Raw genomic sequence first — 23,352 nt, 5'->3', positions numbered from 1 at the left:
AAAGGAATAGCAAGGGCAACTGCATGTCCACACACAGCACAGTAAAACTTCTTATCAACACATCATCATCAACTGAGGAAATAAATATTTTTGACTTCAGTTCGCAGAGCAGAACTCAAGATGCTTCATGTGAAAGCTGCAGTGCCCGAACCATCCAGCAAATCAAAACAAAATGAAATGGGACGACCCTAAGAGAAGATCGTCAGGAAGTATAATCACTGAAACAACATAACATAGTGGTTCTTAAATACACAGCGGAGGTAGCTCAACAGCAAAAGGATTTCCCTTTCGCTCCAGTGATAAACTCTTAAATAACACCAGATGCGTCACTTTCGTGACACTCTGTTCAACATTCATGGTGGTGAGATTTCATTCACACAACACACACACACACAATGACAGTTGTGAAAAACAGTGTCCGTACCGACTCTAATTGACCTTCTGTTGTTTTTTCAAAATAAAAGTTTCACAAAGAATTTGCGGCATGTTTCTGAATACTGATCGGTGGTGGAGCTCACATACACACAAACACACACACTTAATGAGAAAAGGTCGGGTGAGATCTGAGCTGCTCTTCCTGACGGCAGCTGTTGGTCTCCACCAACTCCACAAACTCAGTCTTTCCTCTTGACTTGCTGGACGGGTCGTCAGAACTACTGCACTCCGACCCTCCGCTGTCCTCTGTGGTGAGAGACGGCAGCCGGCTGGAGAACAAGATGGTCATCTCCGTCTCGTCGTGTGAATATCGCCCTGAGTCGCCAGTCTCGTGGCTACCCTCGCTGTTGGACGAGCCCTCAGAATCTCCTGGATGTCCCATCAGAGACTGCAGCGTGGCAGGATGGTCGGTGTTGGTGAGATGCTCCTCGAACGTCAAGATGGTGGATTGTGGCTGGAAGGAGGTGATGCTGGAGTTCTACACACGTGACAGAATAATCAGTGCATTAGAACCTAAAACAGATGTTACAGGAAACTGAGGCTGGCAATTAATCGTACATGGTTTGCTTTCTTGACTTTTTTCTCGTCTCTACTGAAGGAAAACCATCTTTTCTTTCTCTCATCTCCAGGCTGCACCGGACCCTGAGAGTTGATGATGAGATTTGTTCCACCCTGAGAAGAAAGAAAAAGTGATTATATAATAAATACATCATAAATAACCAAACATGCTTGTTTTCGACAATTTAGTTGCATCTGTGGTTTGAAACGCACCTTTGAATCAAGGAAGTGGTTCTGCTCCATCATGGGCACTGACACGTCACTGCTCTCAGCCTCACCCACCGCCTCAGCTGCAGAGGCGGGCGTGTTGGTTTCTTCCCGGTGCACCTTCACAGTGGAAGATTTACTGCGAAGAGGAAACATGAGATGAACAATGGTTCAAAGATTGTGTGAGGGGTCCGGCTGAATTGGATCAGTACCTGTTCTTTCCTCTGCAGACGATGATGAACGCACAGATGATGATGCAGATGAGTGCGATGCAGACGCCCACTGTGATCCCTGTCATGGACTTCTGGTCCAAGTGATAGTATCCCTCAGAGTATCCTGTGAGATGATAGCAAGTGTGGGTGAAAACCTCTCTCTTTGATCTGTGTGTGGATGAAGCCTAACTCACACCAACTTCATCTGTCAGTGTTTCTCCTCCACTTCTTACTGTTTTAATTTGTGAGTGAACCGCTAACTTTGCTTTAGTGTATTTCACTCTCACATCATCAATTCAAGTTCATTTATTGTCAAACATGCATGTATTAAGACATACGGCATAAATGAAATTGTGGTCCTCTCTGACCCACGATGCAAAACATGAATACAGTTAAGAACATTAATTAAGACATTCAAGAAAATAAATAAAAATAAATAACCAACAAAATTAAATAAATAAGAATAACAAACTTTAATAATCAACTAAGTTTGTCATGACTCAGCTACTGTGAGAAATGTTACAACATTCATTAAGAACCTTTTAAATGTTAATATAGTAAAAGTGATAATAAAGTAAATCGATAAAGATGTTAACTTACCAGTTGATGATCCAGAGAAGCCTCGAGGATTATGACCAGCGGCGAGATCAGACCGTAACTCAACCAACGGTGAGAAGGGCCCGTCGCCCATTTTGTTGGATGCTGACACTTTGATCACGTAAAACTGGTCGGATTTGAGATGCTCTAGCAGGGCCATGGTGACGCTCCCTGTGCAGAAATTCACTTTAGTTCAGATGTTCTGTTTGCTTATGTTAGTTGGAATCAACAGTCACAGTTGAATACGTAGAAGCAATGAACTATGGACACTTGCTGGTACTTCACGCTCTTTGCTACACTCTCTCAAATATTCGTTCAACACAGCAGTGGTTGAAATTGTAAAATTTTATTTCAAGGCCTTGATTAAAAGATTCAACAGTCTCTTGAGTAGAAATGTCGACGCCAGTGTGACCTGAAGGTAACAACAGCAGCGTTGTGCTGATTAGCATAGAAACTGTATTCACACACTGAAAGAGGTTTTGGTGTTAAACAGGTTGGAAGAGAAGTTAAATCAATGCCTGAGTTTAAATCACATTAACATTCAATCTCCTCTTTATCAGTGAGACCAATAAAGCACTCATTTCAGCCTCAGCTCCTCTCAGGAACAAAGCAGCTGGAGCTCACAACACAGAATGAAATGAGTTACTGATTTCCAATGTCGTCTTTGTTTTGGTCGTCAAGTTCTGTCTGAAGTCGTCTCAGCCGTACCTTCTCGCTGCAGCACCTGCCATTCTCCAGCAATCCAGGCATTTCTTGAAGCATACAGGATGGTGTAATGAGTGACGGCCAGATTCGCTTCGTCCGGAGGCTTCCATGACACGAGTGCCGTGTCCTCTTCGATCAGAGTCACTTTGACGCTGGAAGGAGGAAGTGTGGGAGCTGGAGGACAGCAGGATCACATGTAAGGTTAAATATTTAAGAGTCCAAACTCTTTTAAAAAACAAATAAAAACTTACCTTCAGGAAAAGTGCTCTGATAGGCCACAGGACTCCAGGGACTCGACAGCTGATCGATATGAAGACGAATGGCAAATTCATATTTGGTGTTGGGCTCTAGATCCTGGACTAGGATGCTCTGCTTGTTCCTGCAAAGACATATAACAACTAATATTGACTTTATTTGATAGAATTACACTTTACATATTTGTACTACCAAAGAGGTTATTGTTAGTGTTTATGTCTGCAAGTGTCAGCAAAAAAAATAAAATGGAACAAATGGTTGACTTTCTAGGTCACTTCAAATGCTGTGTCAATGTCTCAGATGAAAAGCTGCAGAAGTCAAGCTAATGTAACTGTTCTCTACCTTTTTGACACCACCTGCTGTCTCATTGAGCTCATGACTATCCATTATGTTTAAGATGCTGAATAAAATCGAATTATATGGAAAAAATAAGGGTATCCCGATGAAATAGGGCATGAAATGTTGTTGGAAATGAGCAGCAGTTATTTGACTCAGTTGATAGAAGATAGGTATTCCCAACAAATCCACATAAAATACTCTGATTTGTACAAGAAAACTTTTAAATATAATAATTACAAATGACATGCAAACTACAGTACTTTAAAAAAACAAAAAAACAGTGAATCCTAGTATGAACCATATAAATGGGTTGTGTCCAGTAGGTGGCGTCAGAGATCATTACTGTGCGTCTGATCTGGTAATGAAACATCTGTCTACACGTTGAGTAAAGTTGAGAAAGTCAATATAGTGGGTTTTCAGCTGATCACGTGATAATGATAGGGTCAGTTAAGCTCAACTTGTTTGTGTCAGAGAATTTAGGTAATCAACTTGATTGACATGAAGAAACCAAACTTCAATTTGTCTTGTTATTTCTCTTACGTCTGCAGGTAGACCACAAGGGAGGCGTTCTGCAGACCCACAGGATTGCAGCGGATGGTGTAGTTCACAACATGGCTGGAGGTGAAGGCTGGTCGGCCCCAGTACAGGAGCACAGAGGTAGAACTGTTGGTCTTGGCGTTCACGTTGTGTGGCGGTGGTGGGGGAGGCACGAGACGATCGCGAACAGCTTGAAAAAAAAACAGCAGACATTTTATTCATCTGTAGGTTTGCACCCAACTACTAAAAAACATGTAAGGATGAACTCACAGACACATCCTGGAGTGCTGATTGTCTGGTCCGCCTGGTAGCCGTCTCCCAAAAAGTTATAAGCCAGAAGCTTTACATGGTACTTCTTTCGTGGGTCTTTGACAAAAAAGGAATAAATGTCAATCATTTTTATACTTAAACCATTCAGAATCATTTATTGGTTAACAAATTCAGTTAGAATGCTAAGTACAACATGTACTGATAAGGGTTGGTTTGGGTCTTATTAAATACACATAGATATATTCACAAATACATCATTTTTAATTTATTATTACATTATTAAATATCAAGGTTTAAGATCCAGCCAGCAGGGCTATTATGGTTGCTCCTCCCAGTCAAGGGGAGTAGCTGTGTGTGTGTAGGGTCAGGGAGCTTTTTGGGTGTGATGGGAAGAGGAGGTAAGGACGGTAACAGATGCTCAGTGCTGGAGACCTTTGGTCAGTTTCTGCTGGACTGAGGGGGCAGAGGAACAGAGCATCACCACTATCCATCACCCATGACACCACCTTTCAAATGCAAATGAAAGAGCCCTCTCTCCGGCCACGGTAGGTCGCCCGGTCAGTGTGGTCACTTCTATTCACATGCAGAATCTCAGGGTGGAATCGACTAACTGAATCCCCTCAGGAGGTCCACAGCAGTCAAACCTACTTGGCTAAAGTGTGACGTCCAAAAAGCCTAATTATCATTACTCTAGTTTATGAATAACAACAACGACAAACAATCATTATCAGTGATTTTAAAAAAATCAGCTTATTAAATGTAAGGATTTGTAGTGCAGCCAGCAAACAAACAAAATTATTGATTACATTACACTTTTGGTATGTCAGAAAAAATATAACAATGTCATACTGGTTCTGCTGCTGGTTCTTTCTTCTACAGGAAGGAATGTCCTTTGTTCCCCAAAGTAAGAAAATGTTTCCATGCAAATAAGGAATTTCAGCCACGTTGTTTGCCCCCCACACAGCCCTCAGGAGTCCCAGTGGAGCCAAAGCAGGGCCAGCAGGTCAGGTCAAGATAAAACTCTCAAAGAATCTGAGGTCACGGGTTTAAGAAAATTAGTTTCTAGAGGTTCCTAGTGAAATTATGAATTTATCTGAGCTCAACCACGTTCACGTCGCCTTGAGAAGTTTCAGTGAGTTTGTCATGCCTCAGTGTTCTACCTCTAAACATGCAGCATGCACCTCTGCACAGGCCGCCACACAATGGGCCAGCTGTAATTATGCGCAAGAGGATCTCTACCGGGGGGAGCTGTGACATCTGGGGCATGACCTTTGACATGGATTCCGGGCAGGCTAAAACCCCTCAAAAATAGGGGGTGTAGAGTTTTTTCTTAGAGGAGGTGGACTTAGCAAAGGAAGTGAGATAATGAGAAGAGACGATAAGATGTTTAGTTACAAAACTCATTCACATTTCAGATTTACTCTAAATAAAGTATATCTTCCCCGAAAAGGATGAAAACAAACCAAAACGGATGTTTTTTAAAACGCTCCTTTGATTGCCTTTATATTTATTTTAACACTGAAGAAGTTTGAGTTTCCTTCATCTCTTTCCAGGTCACATTCCTTAGGTGAGACACACTTGTGTCCTCTGACATGATACATTTCACACGGCCTCTCCACCATAAATTTTACCCGATTGTATTAGAGGGCATATTTGAGCCATTTGTGGTCAGCCCCTTTTTTTTCTTTTAAAGCCAAAATGCAGACCCTGTTGGCCTCTGAGGTTTTGTTCTGCCCTGAGAGAGGCCCCCCAGGCCAGAGCAAGTCAGGCCTGAACAGGGCCGTAAATGTCAACTCCCACATGGACCCACACCCCGGCATCTATCATCCTGGGCCTTAGCCCCTCCCTCTCCTGCTCTCTCTCATAGAACTAATTCTCATACATGTAACAGGAAAAAACCAAACATGCATACCAAAAGCTGGAACTTCAGATGTGCACAGAAATACAGAACCACAATATTCAAGATCAATCTACAGGTCTGGCAGGTGCCTACAGGTATGAGATACAGAAGTATTTCAACTAAGAGTGGCTGATCCTGCTATAGACATAAATAAAGGGAGGAACACACACATGAGGAAGTGTAACATCATTTTTACCCAGCAAAAGGTTTGTATTGTAAGTGTTAATGGCTACAACCATGTCCTTGAACAGCTTGTACACAACGCTGAATCAGTAGCATGCACTTTTGTCACAGTGAGTGTTGTAAAAATCAATGTTATTGGCAGAGGAAGGAGCACAGTATGGCAGTAGTTATTGGAAAGACCATTTGGGGTAGGATTAGGTCCAATTTAGTTTAGTTTACCAGCAGAAACTGAACACAAACCCTGTAGAACATTAGAAAATAGAAGCTAAATAAGAATGACACCTGTGGATCAACATACAACCTGCTTTACACGCTTTCTACTGATGCTTTCAATGTGTTACTAATACTTGCAATATTTGTTGCTGTGTGTTTCTAATACTTTCAATAGTTTTTTTCTCCAAGTCATTGGATTAAAATACTCGCCAATGTTGTGAATAGGAAGCCATAAACACTCAGGGTTTGTTGATGTATAAAAAGGCACAGCAGGATTTTCACTGGTGTTGTCGCACCACAGGTGTGATGCTGCTTTTGTCACCTCAATACTTTCTTTCTGCTCTCGAGAAAAAAAGATCTGTAACCGATGAATATATAGGACTGAAGAAAAATCTTTGTTTTGACCATAGACCTATCAATCATGCAATGCATTTGCATTTGTCTTTGAGGTTCTGGAGCTCAGCACAAAGCTAGCGAAACTTTGATATGAATGCTCTTCAACACTGAGGCAGGAGTCGTAAAACACAATAAAACTATTATTTTCCAGCCCTGCAACAAATGGATTATTCTTCTCATTTAACACAAGATGTTTGTATGGGTTTTGACAGCACTGATGGAAAAGAAAGTCAAAAGGTTTAAACCTTCATGAGAAAAAAAGAAAATGTATGAAGTTATTAATTTCATTAACCAGAAACTTAGATGTTTACACATCCTTAATGCTGCCTGTATTACTACTGTAGTACAGTAGCAGCAGTAAATGTATTTTCACGTAAGTTAACACTTTCTAATCTTCTGCTCCTTGTCCAGCAGAGATGTGTGATTTACAAGTCAGCTGCTGGCCACCTGGTTGACCTGTCTTCCCCCAACCACACATGTCCATTTGTCCAGCACAGAGCCCGAGACTCTTTTCCATTTCACCAAAAATGAAACAGACGTTTGAAGAGTTTTGATCAAGTGAAATTTGTACGTACTTATTATCTCAAAGCACTTGCAGTTAAGGATGAAATAAGTCCGTTAAAAGTGCAACTCACCAAGTCCTCCAATCGTGTATGTGTTGTCTGAGGCCCGGAGCTGGACCGGAGCGTTCTCAGAGCGGCTTTCCTCGTGGTAAAAAAGTTTGTATCCTTGCAGGCTAGCTGAATTCCGGGCAGCAAGTCTCCATCGCACTACTATTGTAGTACAGTTAAGCGACTCCAAATGTAACTCAGGTGCCAGAGGAACTGTGGGGAAGATTTGAAGTGTTAAACAATGCTCGCTCATAAACATTTAGTGTCATTATTGATTGATATAATCTTTCAGATTTTTTATATTTAAAAAAAAAAAAATCAAAATTGTATCACTTCATTTCAGAATATTCTCTTTAAATAAGTCCATTATTTAACGTCTGGTTAAATCTTTGGTTAAATTATCTGTTAAAAGCTGTGATGTATCTACAACAAGAACACAGATTTAGTCTCCTTAAAAAATGTTAGATTTCCTCAAAGTCTGAATCTGCTTCCAGAATTCCTAGAGGAAGTTTTTCTTCTGGTCTTTCAAATAGGTTTTTTGAAAACGTAAAACTTCGCTCTGATGCTTCACCGGCTGTTTCCCACTAATCACAGACCTGGAAAGGCTTGTCAAGGGAGCAGTTTCACACATTTCCACTCTAGCTTTGAATGTTGAGTTTGCCATGAGCTGATTTTCTAGTTTGAAGTGAGGACAGAGGCCAATAGTGATGGGCAGGGAAAATGAATCCTCCCCTCCCCCTCATGAATGGCTCTGATGAAGCCCTCCACAGTCATATACTCTTTCCCACCCGGAGGCCTGAGTCACTCCCTTTGTGATCCATGACTGGATCCCCGCCAACAGTGGAGTGCAAAGGTCACTGAGTAACAAATGCAAGGCCTTAACAGGAGTATAAGCACTAGCTCTTCTAAAATCACACTGTGTGTATGAATCAAATCATGATACATTCCGTTACATCAAACATTGAAATGACTTCACTGTCTCTCACCTCGAGCACTTGAGGCCTTTGGAGTGCGATGGGAAGTCCAGGCTGACTGCTCCCCCCATCCCACACTGGTGGATGCTACGATTCTCAGGAGGTAGATGGTGTCAGGCTGCAGCTTTTCCAGAAGATGTTTTGTCGTCCCACCAGGTAGCTCCACCTGTGAGGCCGTGCTCTCGGCACTGGTGCGGTAGAACAGGCGGTAGGCAGTGACACGACCACGACTCAGCTTCTCCGGCAGAGGCTGCCATGAGACCTGGATGTCAGTGGGGCTGTTGCTCGTGAGGCTGAGCTCGGGGGCACGTAGAGGAACTGCGGCGAGAACCAACAAAGTCGTTGAAGTCCTTCAAGATATATTGCGGTTGTATGCATGACTCGACAAAATGTGACTAAAACTGAAGGCGGTCTCTGTTAGCGGCAGATGTGTGAAGCTCCTTGCAGTGCCGTGACGAACAACACTTGTTAAATATAGTATTTTTCACTTTTCATTTTTTACTCTACACTGCCCCAGAAGCGATGTCTGTAAAAGACCAGCCCTCTTCTAGTTAGAAACTTCTATTTTTGTCAGTAAGTCAAAGTGATTCAAGACTGTATTGGATCTGACGGCGGATTTAGTGTTTCATTTGATTAAATTCATTAAATCTTCTGAGTGCATTGATCAAAATGTGCATTTTTTGATACTCAATTATTTGTCTCACCATCTTCCAGTGTGTGCTGGAACATGTGGTCCGACATGCGACTGGCTCCCATTGGCATGTAGGCCACCACATAGAAGGTGTAGTTGCGTGCTGGCTCCAGGTCTTCAATGATGTAACGAGTCGTATCGTTTCCAATGACGACTTGATATTCCTCGTTGTTTAATCCTTTAAAAAAAAAAAAAAATTAGAACTGAAACCATTTCCTTCTCTGTGAAAGTTCAGCTAGTTACTGTGTCCTGATTCATACTAATTAGAATAATACCTGACTTTTCTGTGCAAAAAAAGAAATGATATGTGACATCTAGTTCTGGATTGTTATCTACTTAATGTAGTCCTCTAAATCTAACAATTCTTCATCTCCTGAATGCCTCCTCAGAAGTCCTTCCTGTCCACTTCATACCCTCCTGCTGCCCACACAGGAAATGCACTTTTGGCCACTCTATCACACTGGCTAATTAGCTTTCCCTTTCAATACAGCTTCCATGCAACCTCAGGTGCACAGTGTTCCCTCGCACACTCCATCAATGTCCATGGACAGCCTTTCTCCGCAGTGCATGACTGGTGAGACTGTGTCACTTCATCTGAATCAAGCGCAAAAAATCCAGACAGAGGCCTTTTGTTCAAAATGATTAGCACATCATAGCTAAACAGATCTAGCAGGTGCTCATTTTACCTTGTGAAATAATAATGTACATTTAACCATGTTCAAGTCAATGGTTGCATTATAGAGTCTGAAAGAGCTGGAATCTGGAGAAACGTGGCATTGTTTGGACATGACTCCTGTTGTCAAAAGAAACAGTTCCCAGAGAAGCTCAACAGGAAAAAGCTTTTCTGCGGCCACACTACAACCCTTGACTTCCTGAATAGATCTGCTCGCATCCTGAAATTTCCCAGCCTAAATTAGGGGCCCTGATTCCTGGAGATCCACATCTTGGTGGTCCACAGAGGACCATTGTTTGTGAATAATTTTACTTTATGTTCTGCAGCATAACTGTAGTAATACCAACATCAGAGGTGAAGGAAATGTTTCTTGGATAAAGTTGAAGTAATAAAAAACACTCTCGTACTTAAGTCTTTAAGTTTAAATGTTGTGTAACTGATAGCTATAAAAGCCAAACTCACCTTCAGCCTTCATGTAGTGCACAGAGTAAGCAATGACTTTATCCGAGTTGTAGAGCGGTCTTTCCCACGCCAGGAGGATGGCGGAGCTGGATACCGTATCGGCTCTGATGTTTCTGGGGGCACTCGGGCGGTCCTCCGACATCACCACTATGAGCCGCGCCGTGGCGAGAACCGACCCCTGCTGGTTCTCCGCTTGGCACTGATAGATGGCGTCGTCTTCGGGAATGATCTGGTTGATAACCAGTTTGCTGTAGGACACAGTAACAGGCATGTGAAGCTCTCAAGTCTTGTCTCAGTTATTAATTACCTCTTCAAGAAACATCTTAAGACAGTTTTATTCGTGCAGGCTTTTCCTTGATTTTCTGAGACTCCTGTGTTGTTCTCAGTGTTATCTTGACCTTTAAAGTATGTATTTTATTGAGTATTGTTTTGACTGTTTAAGTGCTTTGTGACCCTGGTCTGGAAAAGCGCTGTATAAATATAAATTACTCACTAAATTACTTACTAACAAAGAATAGGAGGGGAATAATGAGCAAATGACTGGAAAGCCAAACCGCCTCTTGTGAATAATTCAGTTTCCTCTCTGCTAGTTAATTATTAAGGATAATTTCCTCAATCTGCAAACAAAGTTCATACAGTGAAAACACCTTTAACTACAAAGGCTACTGTGTGAAAACAGGAAGAGACATACCTGTTGTACATCTTGATGCGACCGTTTGAGTGAATTTTCTCTCCATTCTTCAGCCAAGTGATTTGAGGGGTTGGAAAACCGTCAGCTTGGCACACAAATCTAGCTGTGCCTGCGCGTGGACGAGTCAGGCTCTCTGGCCACTCCACCAAGGAAGGAGGCGCTACAGAATAAGAGAGAACATGAATGTCGGTAAAAACCGACCTGTTAAAAAATGCAGAACAACAAATGTATTACCTAGTATTGTGACGTTTGCAGAGGCTACAGTAAAGTTCCGAGTTCCGGGAGTTGTGGCTCGACATAGATAGACTCCTCCATGCTGTGGCTTGATGTCGGAGATCATGAGGTTTCCATTTCCTAATACTTTGGTGTTGTAAACATCAATGGACTTGCTGTCGGCTCTGCTCCAGGAGATGATGGGTCGTGGATGTCCAGTGGCCAAGCACTCCAAAACAGCACTCTGGTGCAAAGACACTGAAATGTTCTGCGGCCCTGCGATAATATGTGGCTTCTGGGGAAGGCGAGAGTTTGGACCTAGAAATGTACGGATGGGAATAGTAGTCAGTGTTCAGCTCTATACTTGTCTGCATACTTTTCTGGTACCTGTTGAGCTTATTAAAGAAAGAGTTATTTATGTTAACTTAACATTAATTATAGCATATTATGTTTTGCTGGCAAGAATACAAAAGACAGAAGTAAAAAAAACTTTGGTTAGAACAAAACAACAAACATTGATTTAACTTCAAATTACAACCAACACGGTTCTATTGGATATCGTTCCAATACCAACCAGTTATCCCATTTTTTTGTTCACTCCCATCATGTATTTTCTATCAAACAAGACAATGTGCTTTTGGGAGTTTTGAGTCTTGAGAATTGTTCCATACTTCATTAAGATTTGAATGCATTCCATACTTATCTTGGTCTCAAAAAGTACATGAAAGAATAAACTTTTAAATGTTTTCACAACCTGAGCACTGACCTTGACTCATTTCTTAACCAAGTAGTTATTTCATTTAATGCTAGTTTGACATTTTACCATCCGTGATATTAGTTGAAAGTATTGGAATGATTTCAAACCTGCAGTGACGCTCAGCGTCGCCTCTGAGCTTCTGCGTCGGCTGCCAATGTTGGTGGCAATACAGCGGTAATTACCAGCATCCGCACGCTGTACGCCATGAATTTGGAGGACACCACCGGGCAGGACTGTGATTCTGGAGACCATGAGGAGAGAATTATTTCTACAGATATTGGCTGAACCTGCTGATAGATGCAGGTCGGTTGAAAGAAATAGGCTGTCTAGTATCTATGTGAAAGATAAATAGGAAGAATTAAACAGAAACAAATGTGTGTGCATACCTGTCAGTGACCAGGGGTAAAGTGACCCGATTGAACTCCCAAGTGATAATAGGGGGAGGGTGTGCACTGATTTTGCACGAAAACCTGGAAACGGAGCCTTCGGCTACCACAACGGACATCGGCTGGATTGCAAATGAGAGGATGCCTATTGTGAACATGGGAAAGAGCATGAAATTAAAATACATAATAAGAAACCTGTGTAAACCCTAACAGATACAGTATGTGTTAGTGGGTCTGTGTTTCATGTTTTAACAACAAGTCACCTTTGGTGCCTAAGGAAACCACTTTCATGATGAGAGCTTCCTGTGGCATCTCTATTGTATAAAACTAACTCAACAGTCCATGCCAGTGTGTAGATGTGTAAGCAATGTGTAGAACAGAAAGATCAACAATGTGGAACTAATACAAGACAAACTTCTGCTACTGAAACACCAGAGTGAACCATAAGTCCCAAATTGTTTGGTTTGGTTGTAATGGTTTCTAGGGGGAAAATATGCTTTCTAATGAATTTATTATGATTCGCTTTGCCTTGTGGGATAAAATAAAAAGTTTGGAAACTCTGGGTTACAGTTCCATTGAATGGCGACAGGAAGCAAGAGTATCATATGCTGATTGGTTTGACACAAATTTGTCTTGCTTCATGTTTTGAGTCAAAGAACAAACAAACCAATTGTGCACTGCTTGAATGTAAATTAACTAACCTGCTGCTAATATTTAGAACAATTGTGCTCCTTTGTTTAAGACACATATTTATTGTGATAAATCAGTATCATGTGTAAAATAAATGTCATGTTTGAATGTTGAGATAAACATAACATTTGATATGGAGAAAGTTTCCTTGACACACCAGTACACTTTCCAACTGGACTGCACTCGCAACAAATTACAGAAAAAGGCCATTTATTAAGAAGCAAATGAACACAACAAGCTGATGCACAATCATTCAAAGTCGTTTTGACTCTTTTTCGTTAATAAACACCCTATTTAACAGATCCTCCTGGAGGGCTATAAAGTCCTAAAAGCCACTAAGGTCACACTCCGATCCACCATCCCCCCTTTCAGCTCAAAAGGTTGCCGATGCCTGAGGTCAATCATTTGTTAAGAGAAATCAATTGCACCCTTGTCTGTGATAGAGAGCACATACCGGGGTTAGAAAAAAGTGTGGAGAAGTCATTCATGTTAAAACACAGAAAAAAAACAAGCCTAAGTAAATCAACATTGCTCCTATTACAAAACTTTTATTACAAACTGCTGATTTTTAAGTTTAGACTTTTTAACACAAACTTTTTGGAATTATTAACAAGAACACAACATCCTGAAAAGACATATATCTCTATCTCTACAAGGTTACGTTAAGCATTCAAGCATTGTAATGAAGGACATCAAGAAGAGCGGAAGTAACTCAGCAAAAAAAAAATCATTTCTGTAAATCAGTTTTCATCAATTTGCATTCTAAGGACTGACCTGACCAACGTAATTGGCCACAGTAGTCTTGACTTAATGGTTCCAGGGTTATAATGAAGTCCAGAGACAGACACATATATCTTGTACATATCTTTTCACAGTTTTTGGTTGGGATCAAGCTGCAGTGGTGTTAAGATAAACTGAAACAGGCTTCCAACAGAAGAGTAGAGAAGCGTGAGCAGATGTTGTGGTGCGAATCAACACAAGACCCCTGACTGTTACACACTTGCACAATCAGGTCTTATACACAACTGCAGGTATTTAGGCAACACATCAAAAGAAAATAGAGCCTGAGCTTGGGATATGTTTGCGTTTCTACCAACTGTTAAACTCGGAAAAACTGAATTATCGATACAGCTGAAGTTTTTGTCATGAATGCACACTTCCAGTGTGGCATCGCATGCATTGAACCTTTTTTGTCTGGTGATAATTATATGATTACATTATAAATGTCGGGTGGGAAGAGAGAATATTACTTAAAAATGAAAGGATATATGCAAGGAAGGTGGAATGATAGCACAGTGGGAATATGATGAAGATGGAAAATAAAAAGAAGGATGGGACACATGGCACTGAAGGAGAAATACATAGAAAAGATGAAGAAGAAATATTATAGGATGGGAAATAAAAAGGAAAATGATTAAATGAGAATTTTGAAATTCAAAGTTAAGTAGGCTGGTGCAGGGTATTGTAAATGAGTAAACGTGTAGCTTTAACATGACATGAAGAGCAAGAATAGGAGTGTAAAAGGTTTGTACAAAACTCCTCCCTGTGACCCACATTTCCCAGCCACATTTAATCAAATTAGTCCTGAGCTGCGCTCCCTATTTATGTTGTAAGATCCACTCTGGCTGTTTGATGTGGAAACAGAAGGAGCGAAACACCCTTCCACCCCTAAACTTTACACAACCCCCACCCTTCGATCCCCATGTTAACACAGGCTTCTACAAAAATGCCATTAGTGTGGTGAAGTGATGTGACTGCGGGGCACGAGAGCAGATGAGCTGCTGGGATCCTCTGTCGCTCTACTTTCAGGCAAATGATGTGGGCCTGACAAACAGCAGGCCGATCATTGATTATTGATAAACCACTAATTCATGAAATCTATAATTACATGGGATGCTTTGGCAGTAGAGGTGAGTGGAGTGACCTTCATCTGTGAGCGATGATGTTTGCCGGAGGGGAACATGTTTATAGAATTATCAAAGCAAACACAATGAGCTGCTTATGACTCATTATCTGCTTTTACCTTTTAATTAACGTGCCATTGAATGAACTCTACCTCACAAGGGTCTTGAACAGACAAGCTGAATATAGCCCTCAGTTGGAATGTTACCTTTAAAATAACATACTCTGCATTAATCCAAACCAATGACAAGAATGTGTTGGACTTTCCTTCTACGACAAATAAAAGCAGCGCTGACCATCTGCCTTGTCCAGCAATCTCACCTCTCACCTCTGACATCCACAAATCCTGCACAGCCCCCATCAGGCCCTCCCACACACACATACACACATACACACACACACACACACACATGCATTACCACCATGAAAAGTGCTGCATCACTCTTACAGCTTTTAAATGATTTAATGTTTTGTATCTAATGTGTGCAGCTTGATTAAAAAGAATGAACTGATCAGATAATGGAGGTGAAATGTGCATATTTACATCCCATCTTTCTCTCTCTCTGATCCTCAAATAAAACAAGTTTATTCTTAATTGTTAATTAATTTAAAAGCAAGTTCCCGCTAATACAAAATATTGTCTATGTGCTGGATGTATTAGTACTTTGTCAGCTTGTTAGGTAAATTTCAATCGGTGAACACAAGAAAAGCTCACACACCTGATGAGAATCTACCTTGTGGAATTCCATCTTAAGAAAGAAAAGACGTATGAGGGAAACACTGAGAGTTGAATGACCAGTGTGCCTTCTAGCAAACACGGTCCTTTACTTTGCACCAGATGGGCTCGCTGATTCCTGCAGCTCAACAAACTGAAGGTCAGTGGACAGGTCAGGCCCAAACAAAGGTCCCCTTACAAATACCAGGAATTAGTTCAGCCTTCTCTTCTGGTCAGTTTCCCAGCCACAGTCAGTTTAGTAAACTCTAGGCGTATTAATTACATTTTTTTTGTTAGGATGTTCATCAATCAATCAATCAAAAGTACATAGTTTTGTACTGATATATGATAGTAATCTGCCTTTTTTGGTATAATGCACAAATAACTAACTCAAATTAAAAAAAATTAAACATTCACTACAGCTACAGGGAAGGTGTTTGAGTTAGTGATTTCATTGTATGCTGAGCATGTAAGCATCAGTGGTGAGAGGCCATACAAATTAAAGAAGTCCTTGTACCACTATCAACATTTCCTAAAAAGTTAATTAAAATATGTTTCCTAGTTTCCTAATAGAAAGAGATAACATTAAGTGATTTGTTCGGCAAATAGCAACTCCACAGTGTTTGAGAAGTTTTCATATGAGCACATCAGACTAGGTTTTATTTCTGCAGTTAAACAAGTCAGAACTGAGGAGTGCTCATCTTCATCCAAAGTCACCCTCCAGGGTACCATCTTTAAAGGCAGACATTAAAATTGATCACCTTCTCCTGCAGCTGCACACTAAACTGATGCTGTCATCAGCACAGATCATTTTTAACAAATCAGGAAAAGAAGCCACTGCGACATCACAAACAAAAATTTCAAGAAGCTCTTCTAGCTTGACTGTGAAAATAAATAAACTCTGAGCTTTCATGCATTGATCCCGCTGAACATCAGCACGTCGCTAGAAAAAAGCAGTGGCTGATAAGAAAAGAAGAAGAATGTGAAGCTGAAAAACAGTGGGCAAATCAATCACTAGATGGTTGGCAGATGTGCAACAGCTCCACACAGGCGGCAAGACAGTCAAGTGACCACTGGCCTAGCTAAACAAAGACCTATTCCCATGAGCAGCATGATCCCTGAAAGCAGCTCGTAATGGGGGTCTCAATGTTGGAAGGATAATGCACCCCCTCCTCCTCTATCCCTTATCTCTGCTGCAAAGTTTTCCAATCAGTCAACAGTGAACCCTCCGTTCGCCACACAGTGACTCCTTTGTCCCTAATCTCCTGATCACAACATGTAGTTAAAGAAGTCATCAGTAAACATAGACAACCTTTTTTTTCTGGAGTCAAGATGTTTGGTCAACAGGTAAATGACAAAGGACACATTTAAAAAAAGGAAATCAGAAGTTGTTTTAATCCTTTTAAAGGAGTATTCCAAGATTACTACAGTAACAACTTACTAAAACCCTGAATCATGAGAGAAAGTCTCCACAAAGTTTTCTGTGGCCCGTCTCACCAGCCTGCATATATTGAACCATTTAGGGGGACCTTTGACCTCTGAGCCTGCCGTTCAGGGGAACCATGGTAACCTTTCGTGTCCAGCAGAGGAGAAAAACAAGATTCCAGTCTCTGAGTCATCTCTGTAAAGAACATTTCAATTATTCATTCATCAGTTCATAGTTTTACTAAGTTTACATTGGTCTTTTTAGGGATTTTAATATGTGCCACTTGGCAACTTTTATGTAATGCACAGGTTCCCTAAAGGCATCACATTTATTTGAGGATGTGATGCAACATGTGACATAGATCCATGCAGGTGCCTGGCATTAAGAAAAACAGAAATAGTTTAGGTTAAAACAATCACATGTGACTATCCACTTATATTGTACTGACTGTGTGTTATGAAGCTTTTGTAAGTGGCTAAAACAAATACATTGTGGAGATGTCACCCCGCAGAAGCACCGAGCAAAGATGCCAACTGTTATCAGCATTCATTCGAGCGCTTTTAGTTCCTCCAGCTATACCATGTTATTGCATGTACTTTTCTGAGGCGATTCCTTCCTGCATGAACACTCAAACACATAAACCGAAAAGCTACTTTGAGAAATACAGTTTATTTGCACCCAGGTTTTGGATCAGTCTAATAACCCTCGAGTAACTTAGTAGCAGGTTTAACTCGACTACACAGACTCTGGATAGAAGAAAACATGAACACCATCAAATGGCAAGTCAAATGTTCACCACGCAGTAGGAACTTGAGTAAATAAGTTCATGAATGACATTGAAACAACACATGACAATCGTGAATTAATGCTTGGAGAGCAGCACATCATGTTGGTGGAGATCACCTTTGATGTTTTTCAAGCATTGAGTTTAATGGGAAATGCTTGACTCGGATTATTTATTTACTCTGGTCTGGAAAAGCGCTATATAAATACAAATTACTTACTTATTTAAATAAATGCTAGTATTGCTTAAACTGAATTAATGACTTGTTCTTTATTAATAAAAACAGCAAACAGACACCACAACATAGCTATGACGGGCAACAACTGACAGTGAATCCACCAACAATGTGTTTACTATCCGTCCATAACTCAAGTAAGAGGCTCGGACAGGCGGAAAAGCTATTCACATCAATCTAAAGTCTGTTGACAAAAGTCACATGGTGAAGCTCGTGTGTCACATTCCACTTCATCAAGGCCACATCTTCTATCACCTTTATCATTGTGCTTTAAATGTATTTTCCTACCACCAAGCAGCTCAAATCAGACAAGTATACATGCATCAAGCATTTCTTTCTCATGACAATCCAAGACAGATTCATTGTTCTTCTCAGGCTGGGTGCTTCAACAATACCAGTAATCATTGCATCAAAGAAACTTTTCTTAAAAGGCACAGAGAGGGGGCAGCGTAGATTAAAAGCCTTTTCAAAGCTGATCACAAGTAGTGAAGCAGAAAAAAGCTTTGTGAAAAAGCCCCCGGCTCCTACTGACCTGGTGGGACCTGCAATAAAGTCTGGTCATTTGGACACTCGCGGTAATACTGGAAAACAACAATTCACACATGTGTGCGTATCTGTCTGTAGCCATACTTGAAACAAACCCCACTGTTGCCTCCTCGTTCTACCCTTGAACATTTCCCAGGTATGTGTCAATTTTATGAGCTTCCACAAGGAACTGGAGCCGCTTAAACAGTCACTTTAAAACAAACTAGTAAAGATTACTGGGAGGTTTATCAGCTCTTAACTCTGGACCATATAGCAGGTAATCAGTTTAATCCATTAATAAAACTTCTTTCATCACCATGTGGTTGGTCTGCAGACGTTTTTGGCCTTTAAATGACTGAATTATGTCAAAGTTTACGTTGGCAATAAGAGTCAAATAAGTTGTTGTAAATTGTGTGAACAATGTAACTAGCCACCAGTCAATAATAAAATTGATTTTAAAAATGCTCCACAGTTGGGAGCACTGGGGTGTTTATCAATTCAATTCAATTCAATTCAATTCAATTCAATTCAATTTTATTTAAAGTGTCTTATCATAACAAAGTTATCTCAAGACACTATACAGTTGAAATAAGACTACAGTTGATTAAGGAAAAATAGATCCCAGCAATTCAACTTGTCTGTTTAATACTATGGGAAGTTTATAAAGCTGGAGGAAGAGTTTGTTTTCTATTTGTGTTACAGAATAAAATTGTTCATTTCAAAATGGAAACCAGTTGGTCAGTTATGTTTAAGTGGACTGTAATTTCTTCGCTCATGTATTTGTAATTGTTATTTAAAGGGAAACTAATGTGAAGTGTTTCTTGAGTTGATCTTGGACCTCTATTGTACTCATCAGTATGTGTCTGTTTGTACAAAACTCTCTTTTCATTTAATTATTTACATTGGAAAATGTGCTTAAGCCCCGCCCACTGAAAACACTAGCATTCGTAATCCAAACTTTGAATTTTTTTTCTTGTGTGTAGGTTTTGTTCCTCCTAATCAAAAAAATATTTCATGTTAAGCAAGTGGACGGAGCAATGTATGCATGTACTACATAATATTGTTCTAACTTCACCTCTCCCCTGCAGCCCTTGAACTTTTTTTCAGCACCTCCAGAGCATGCTGGTGGACCAGAATCTACCACACAATTGCCAGGATAGTGGCACCAGATCCAGGATCTTTTCAATCGCCTCGCATTGGAGTCTGCTTCCCCTGATCTCTCTGCCTTTGCTTTATTATCTATCCCTTTTCTCTTTTCTCCCACGTGCTGGAGACAGCAGAAGAACATCCTCACTCAGAGTCTGGTTCTGATTGAGGTTTCTGCCTGTTATAAAGAAGTGTATATTTGCCACTGTCCTGGTGTTCTCTACTCTAATATAGTGTTATTTAAACTTGAGATAACTCTGTTATGATTTGAGACTAAATGTTAAAACTGAGTTGAGCATAAATGAACTGGCCTCATCACACTGCTTGTGGTAAGATAGCTTAAACATTTTCCTAAAGTGGCATGGCAAGATGTATGGCCTGTGGGTAAGATGAGGAGATAAGCCTTAACACTGCCTGAAGCTTCTCCACCTCCCCCCACCATAAACCACGAAGCCAACCAACAGAGCGTTGAGGGAGGAAGAATTCCAAAAGAACAATTCCTCCAGCGATCAGAGTGCAATAACATGAAAGGCCGAGCCTCTGAATAGGGGTCATCTGCTCTTTAGCTTGGGAGAGCGGGCTCCTGGACAGCTCCTAACCTTTCAGATCTGCTGCTGTTTTCATTAGCACACCAATTGGCCTTTCAAGCGGTATCTATTCTAAGGCTCATGGTGCTAGGTCCAGCTTCACTCATTCATTCAACGATACAACTTCCTAAGACATGGACAGAAATCCCAGGTTTGCAATACTCACCCGCGATTGTCAGTTGGACTTTCTGGCTCAGGATTGCTCCATACTTGTTCTGAGCAAGGCACTGGTAAAAGCCTTCATCTGATTTGTCTCCTCTTCTGCTCTCCACCTCCGAAATATAAAGGGAGCCATTGGGGAGCAGCGACACCCGATCGTTCCCCATCAACTTAACTCCATTTTTTAACCACCTAACATCAAGAGGAGCCTCTCCTCGCGCTTGACAGTCAAAGATCGCGGCGTCTTTGCGTATGGCGGTGACGTCACGGGGCTCCTTGACAAAAAATAACTCACTAAAGCATAAAATACCTGTGAAAGAGAGAGACATGGTCAGGGATAAGGTCATCATCAACACATGATGTCACATCTTTCATTGTAACAATCTGAATGTCAAAGTAAACCCAAGATTAACAACATAAATCCACCCTTAATCTCATAGCCTCAAGTATTGACACTCAACTTTAATCCATTTAATATCAACGTCACCAGCTTCACTCTTCCTCTGGAGGTGGGATTTTAACTCACATTACAAAGTGGAATAACAAGTTATTGATAACGTTTGACTTGAATCCTGTTGATACAAGAATCAACACAATTTACAGTCTATGGTGAGGCAAATTAATTTATTCAATAATATTGATTTATTCCTAATCAATTCAATTTCCATGTTGAATAGTGAAGTCCGAGTTTTGTGTGTTTACCACAAACTTAACCAGGCAAGTATTCTCACATCTAGAAGTATTTTTAACACACAGAGATTAGCTTCAGAGCTGTAACCAACACTGGAGACATTGTTGCTTCTGAGTTGTTCACTTTCACAAAGATGCGCGTCATTTATCTCAGAGTCTTCACTCTTACATCAGGAGAACATTAAATAAAACAGACTCACCTGAGGTCGGAAGAAAAACCAACAAGAACAGCAAACGCTGCCGTAGACTCCCTTTAGAAAGCGCCATTTATCACAACGTTAAGAACATACTAGCGACTCTTCAGCACGAGAGCTGACTTGATACTGACTGAACAGAGAGACTGAGGTTTGCTCTCCCCCTCCCTCCCCCCCTCCCTCTCTCTCTCTCTCTCTCTCTGGTATCATCACTTCATCCGTCATGTCATCAACCTCCGTCCGCACAGCAACGACATCTAGCGGTAAAAGCGAGGAATGGCATATTTATCTGAGATAATTCCACACTTTTCGCTCGTTGCCTCCGTTTAGTTTTTGTTCAAACTTTCCAATTCATCTGCACATTATAGTATCTGTCTCATGTCCAACAGTACTATTGTTTGTCATTTTTTTATTCCATTTTTTTCTGCTCATCCATCAAACACTACATCCAGCCCAACCCACACGAAATATAAACATATCAATATAAACGGAGGATATTTTAAGAAAAAAGACGATGTCCCAATGATTTGAGTTAACAGTAACAAATGGTGGATTTGATTGTTATTGCTTCAAATAATATTAATACAATTATGTATTTATAAATGTTTCTGCCTCTGTGAATAAATACATATTGGGGTAGTGTTTGCCAAAATGTGTTACAAAATCCGGTTAAAAACAGAATTATTATTGCCTGGCTTTATTCTTAAGAACACTTTTTTTGTATAATACATTTTCTTATCGACAAGGCACGAGCCTTCAGTATCACACGCCAACTGGACTGTTGTGCGGACCAAAGCTGAAATGGAAATGAGCTTGTACTTTAAAAGTGTGTTCAATTACCAGGAAGCATCAATAGGAACAGGACAGCTGCTGTGTCAATGTCAGTATTGATCCAATGGCCATCACTTATTGTGCCCAGAGATCAAGACCCCCCTCCTCCCATGTGAACCTTTTTATTCAGATTCAGGCTCAAGGTCCAGCTGTTAAATCCAAGAGGAGAAAGTGGTAATCCAGGAACGATGGTGTGTTTACTCACAGTGCCTTTCCCTAGCTTGAATACATTTAATGTAAACTCAACCTAAAATAATCCTGATTGTAATCATCGACAAAGAAGAACCTGCTTGTTACAGAAACAAGAGGACAATGATGATTAGATGATGCTGTATCCTATGGAGAAAAGACAATTAGTCTATAGTCAGCTATTAAAGAAATTGAATCCAGCTCTGTAAATGTCTGAGTGAAAATGATTTTGAACTGTGAGTCACAATGCTGCTCCCTGCAGCCACGGTTGGTCAAAATGGTCTTTCTTACAAAATGTGGGAAAGTGTGTCGTGTTCTCATCCACGGTCAGGAGCTCTGTCCCACTGGGTGTTGAATCAATCGACTATTCAGAGTCAACACCTGTCAATGCAGCACAGGTTGTGGGTGGACTGATTTTGGGCCTTTTGGTGAACCCGGGTCAAGCTCAGAGGGCAGATCAATGGAATAAGTTATTATCAGGTTATGAATGCAGTTGAGGGGTAGTCCGGCCATTGGCTGCCTTCCTCTCTCAGAACAACCCCCCTCCCAGCTGACCCGGGTGTTGTCCAAAAGGCCAGTCTGAATGGTGTGTGACCTGACCCCTCTTGGATAAAGGGAGGGGCTTCTGCCACGTTTGGGGGATGTTGAGGGCTTTGTTGGAGCACACAAAAGCTTCTGACCACCGAATCAATGCACTGCCGGGGAGCACTCTTGTTTACATCCCCAAACTACACATTGATAAGCAACACAGATATGAAAAGTTTAGGACTTGGTTGAATTGTATCCAAATTGAAAATGCTTTTTTTATTTATCTTTGACTACACAACTGTGACCGATTAGGTGACTTTTCACTTGCCCCAAGATTATCATCTAAAAATCTTAACATCTAGTACTTCACAACTATCCGTGTGTGGATGAATGGATATGTTAAACATAGCTAATACTACGATTAACAGCAACATGAAACATCTGAACTACACAAATATAAATGCAAAAAAAGGATTTGTTTTGCTT

General features: G+C 40.8%; 1 protein-coding gene across 1 annotated transcript; it reads right to left on the bottom strand.

Moving 5' to 3' along the window:
• Window positions 1-374: 374 nt before the first annotated feature.
• prtga (protogenin homolog a (Gallus gallus)) lies at window positions 375-21,452 on the bottom strand. Its single transcript, XM_087792851.1, has 19 exons — window positions 21,325-21,452; window positions 20,442-20,744; window positions 12,266-12,410; window positions 11,987-12,120; window positions 11,144-11,440; window positions 10,910-11,069; window positions 10,219-10,466; window positions 9,097-9,261; window positions 8,405-8,710; window positions 7,443-7,631; window positions 4,116-4,211; window positions 3,849-4,035; window positions 2,966-3,093; window positions 2,718-2,888; window positions 2,013-2,180; window positions 1,413-1,536; window positions 1,207-1,339; window positions 994-1,107; window positions 375-913 (listed from the first exon to the last, which is right to left on the bottom strand). Exons 1-19 carry the CDS (start codon window positions 21,389-21,391, stop codon window positions 539-541), a joined length of 3,510 nt encoding a protein of 1,169 aa, XP_087648977.1. The 5' UTR covers window positions 21,392-21,452; the 3' UTR covers window positions 375-538.
• Between the last annotated feature and the right edge of the window lie 1,900 nt (window positions 21,453-23,352).

The sequence above is a fragment of the Callionymus lyra genome, chromosome 6, assembly GCF_982586985.1.
Source record: "Callionymus lyra chromosome 6, fCalLyr1.hap1.1, whole genome shotgun sequence".
NCBI lineage: Eukaryota > Metazoa > Chordata > Actinopteri > Syngnathiformes > Callionymidae > Callionymus > Callionymus lyra.
The sequence above is the reverse complement of the archived record's forward strand: the minus strand, read 5'-3'. Positions and strand labels throughout refer to the sequence as shown.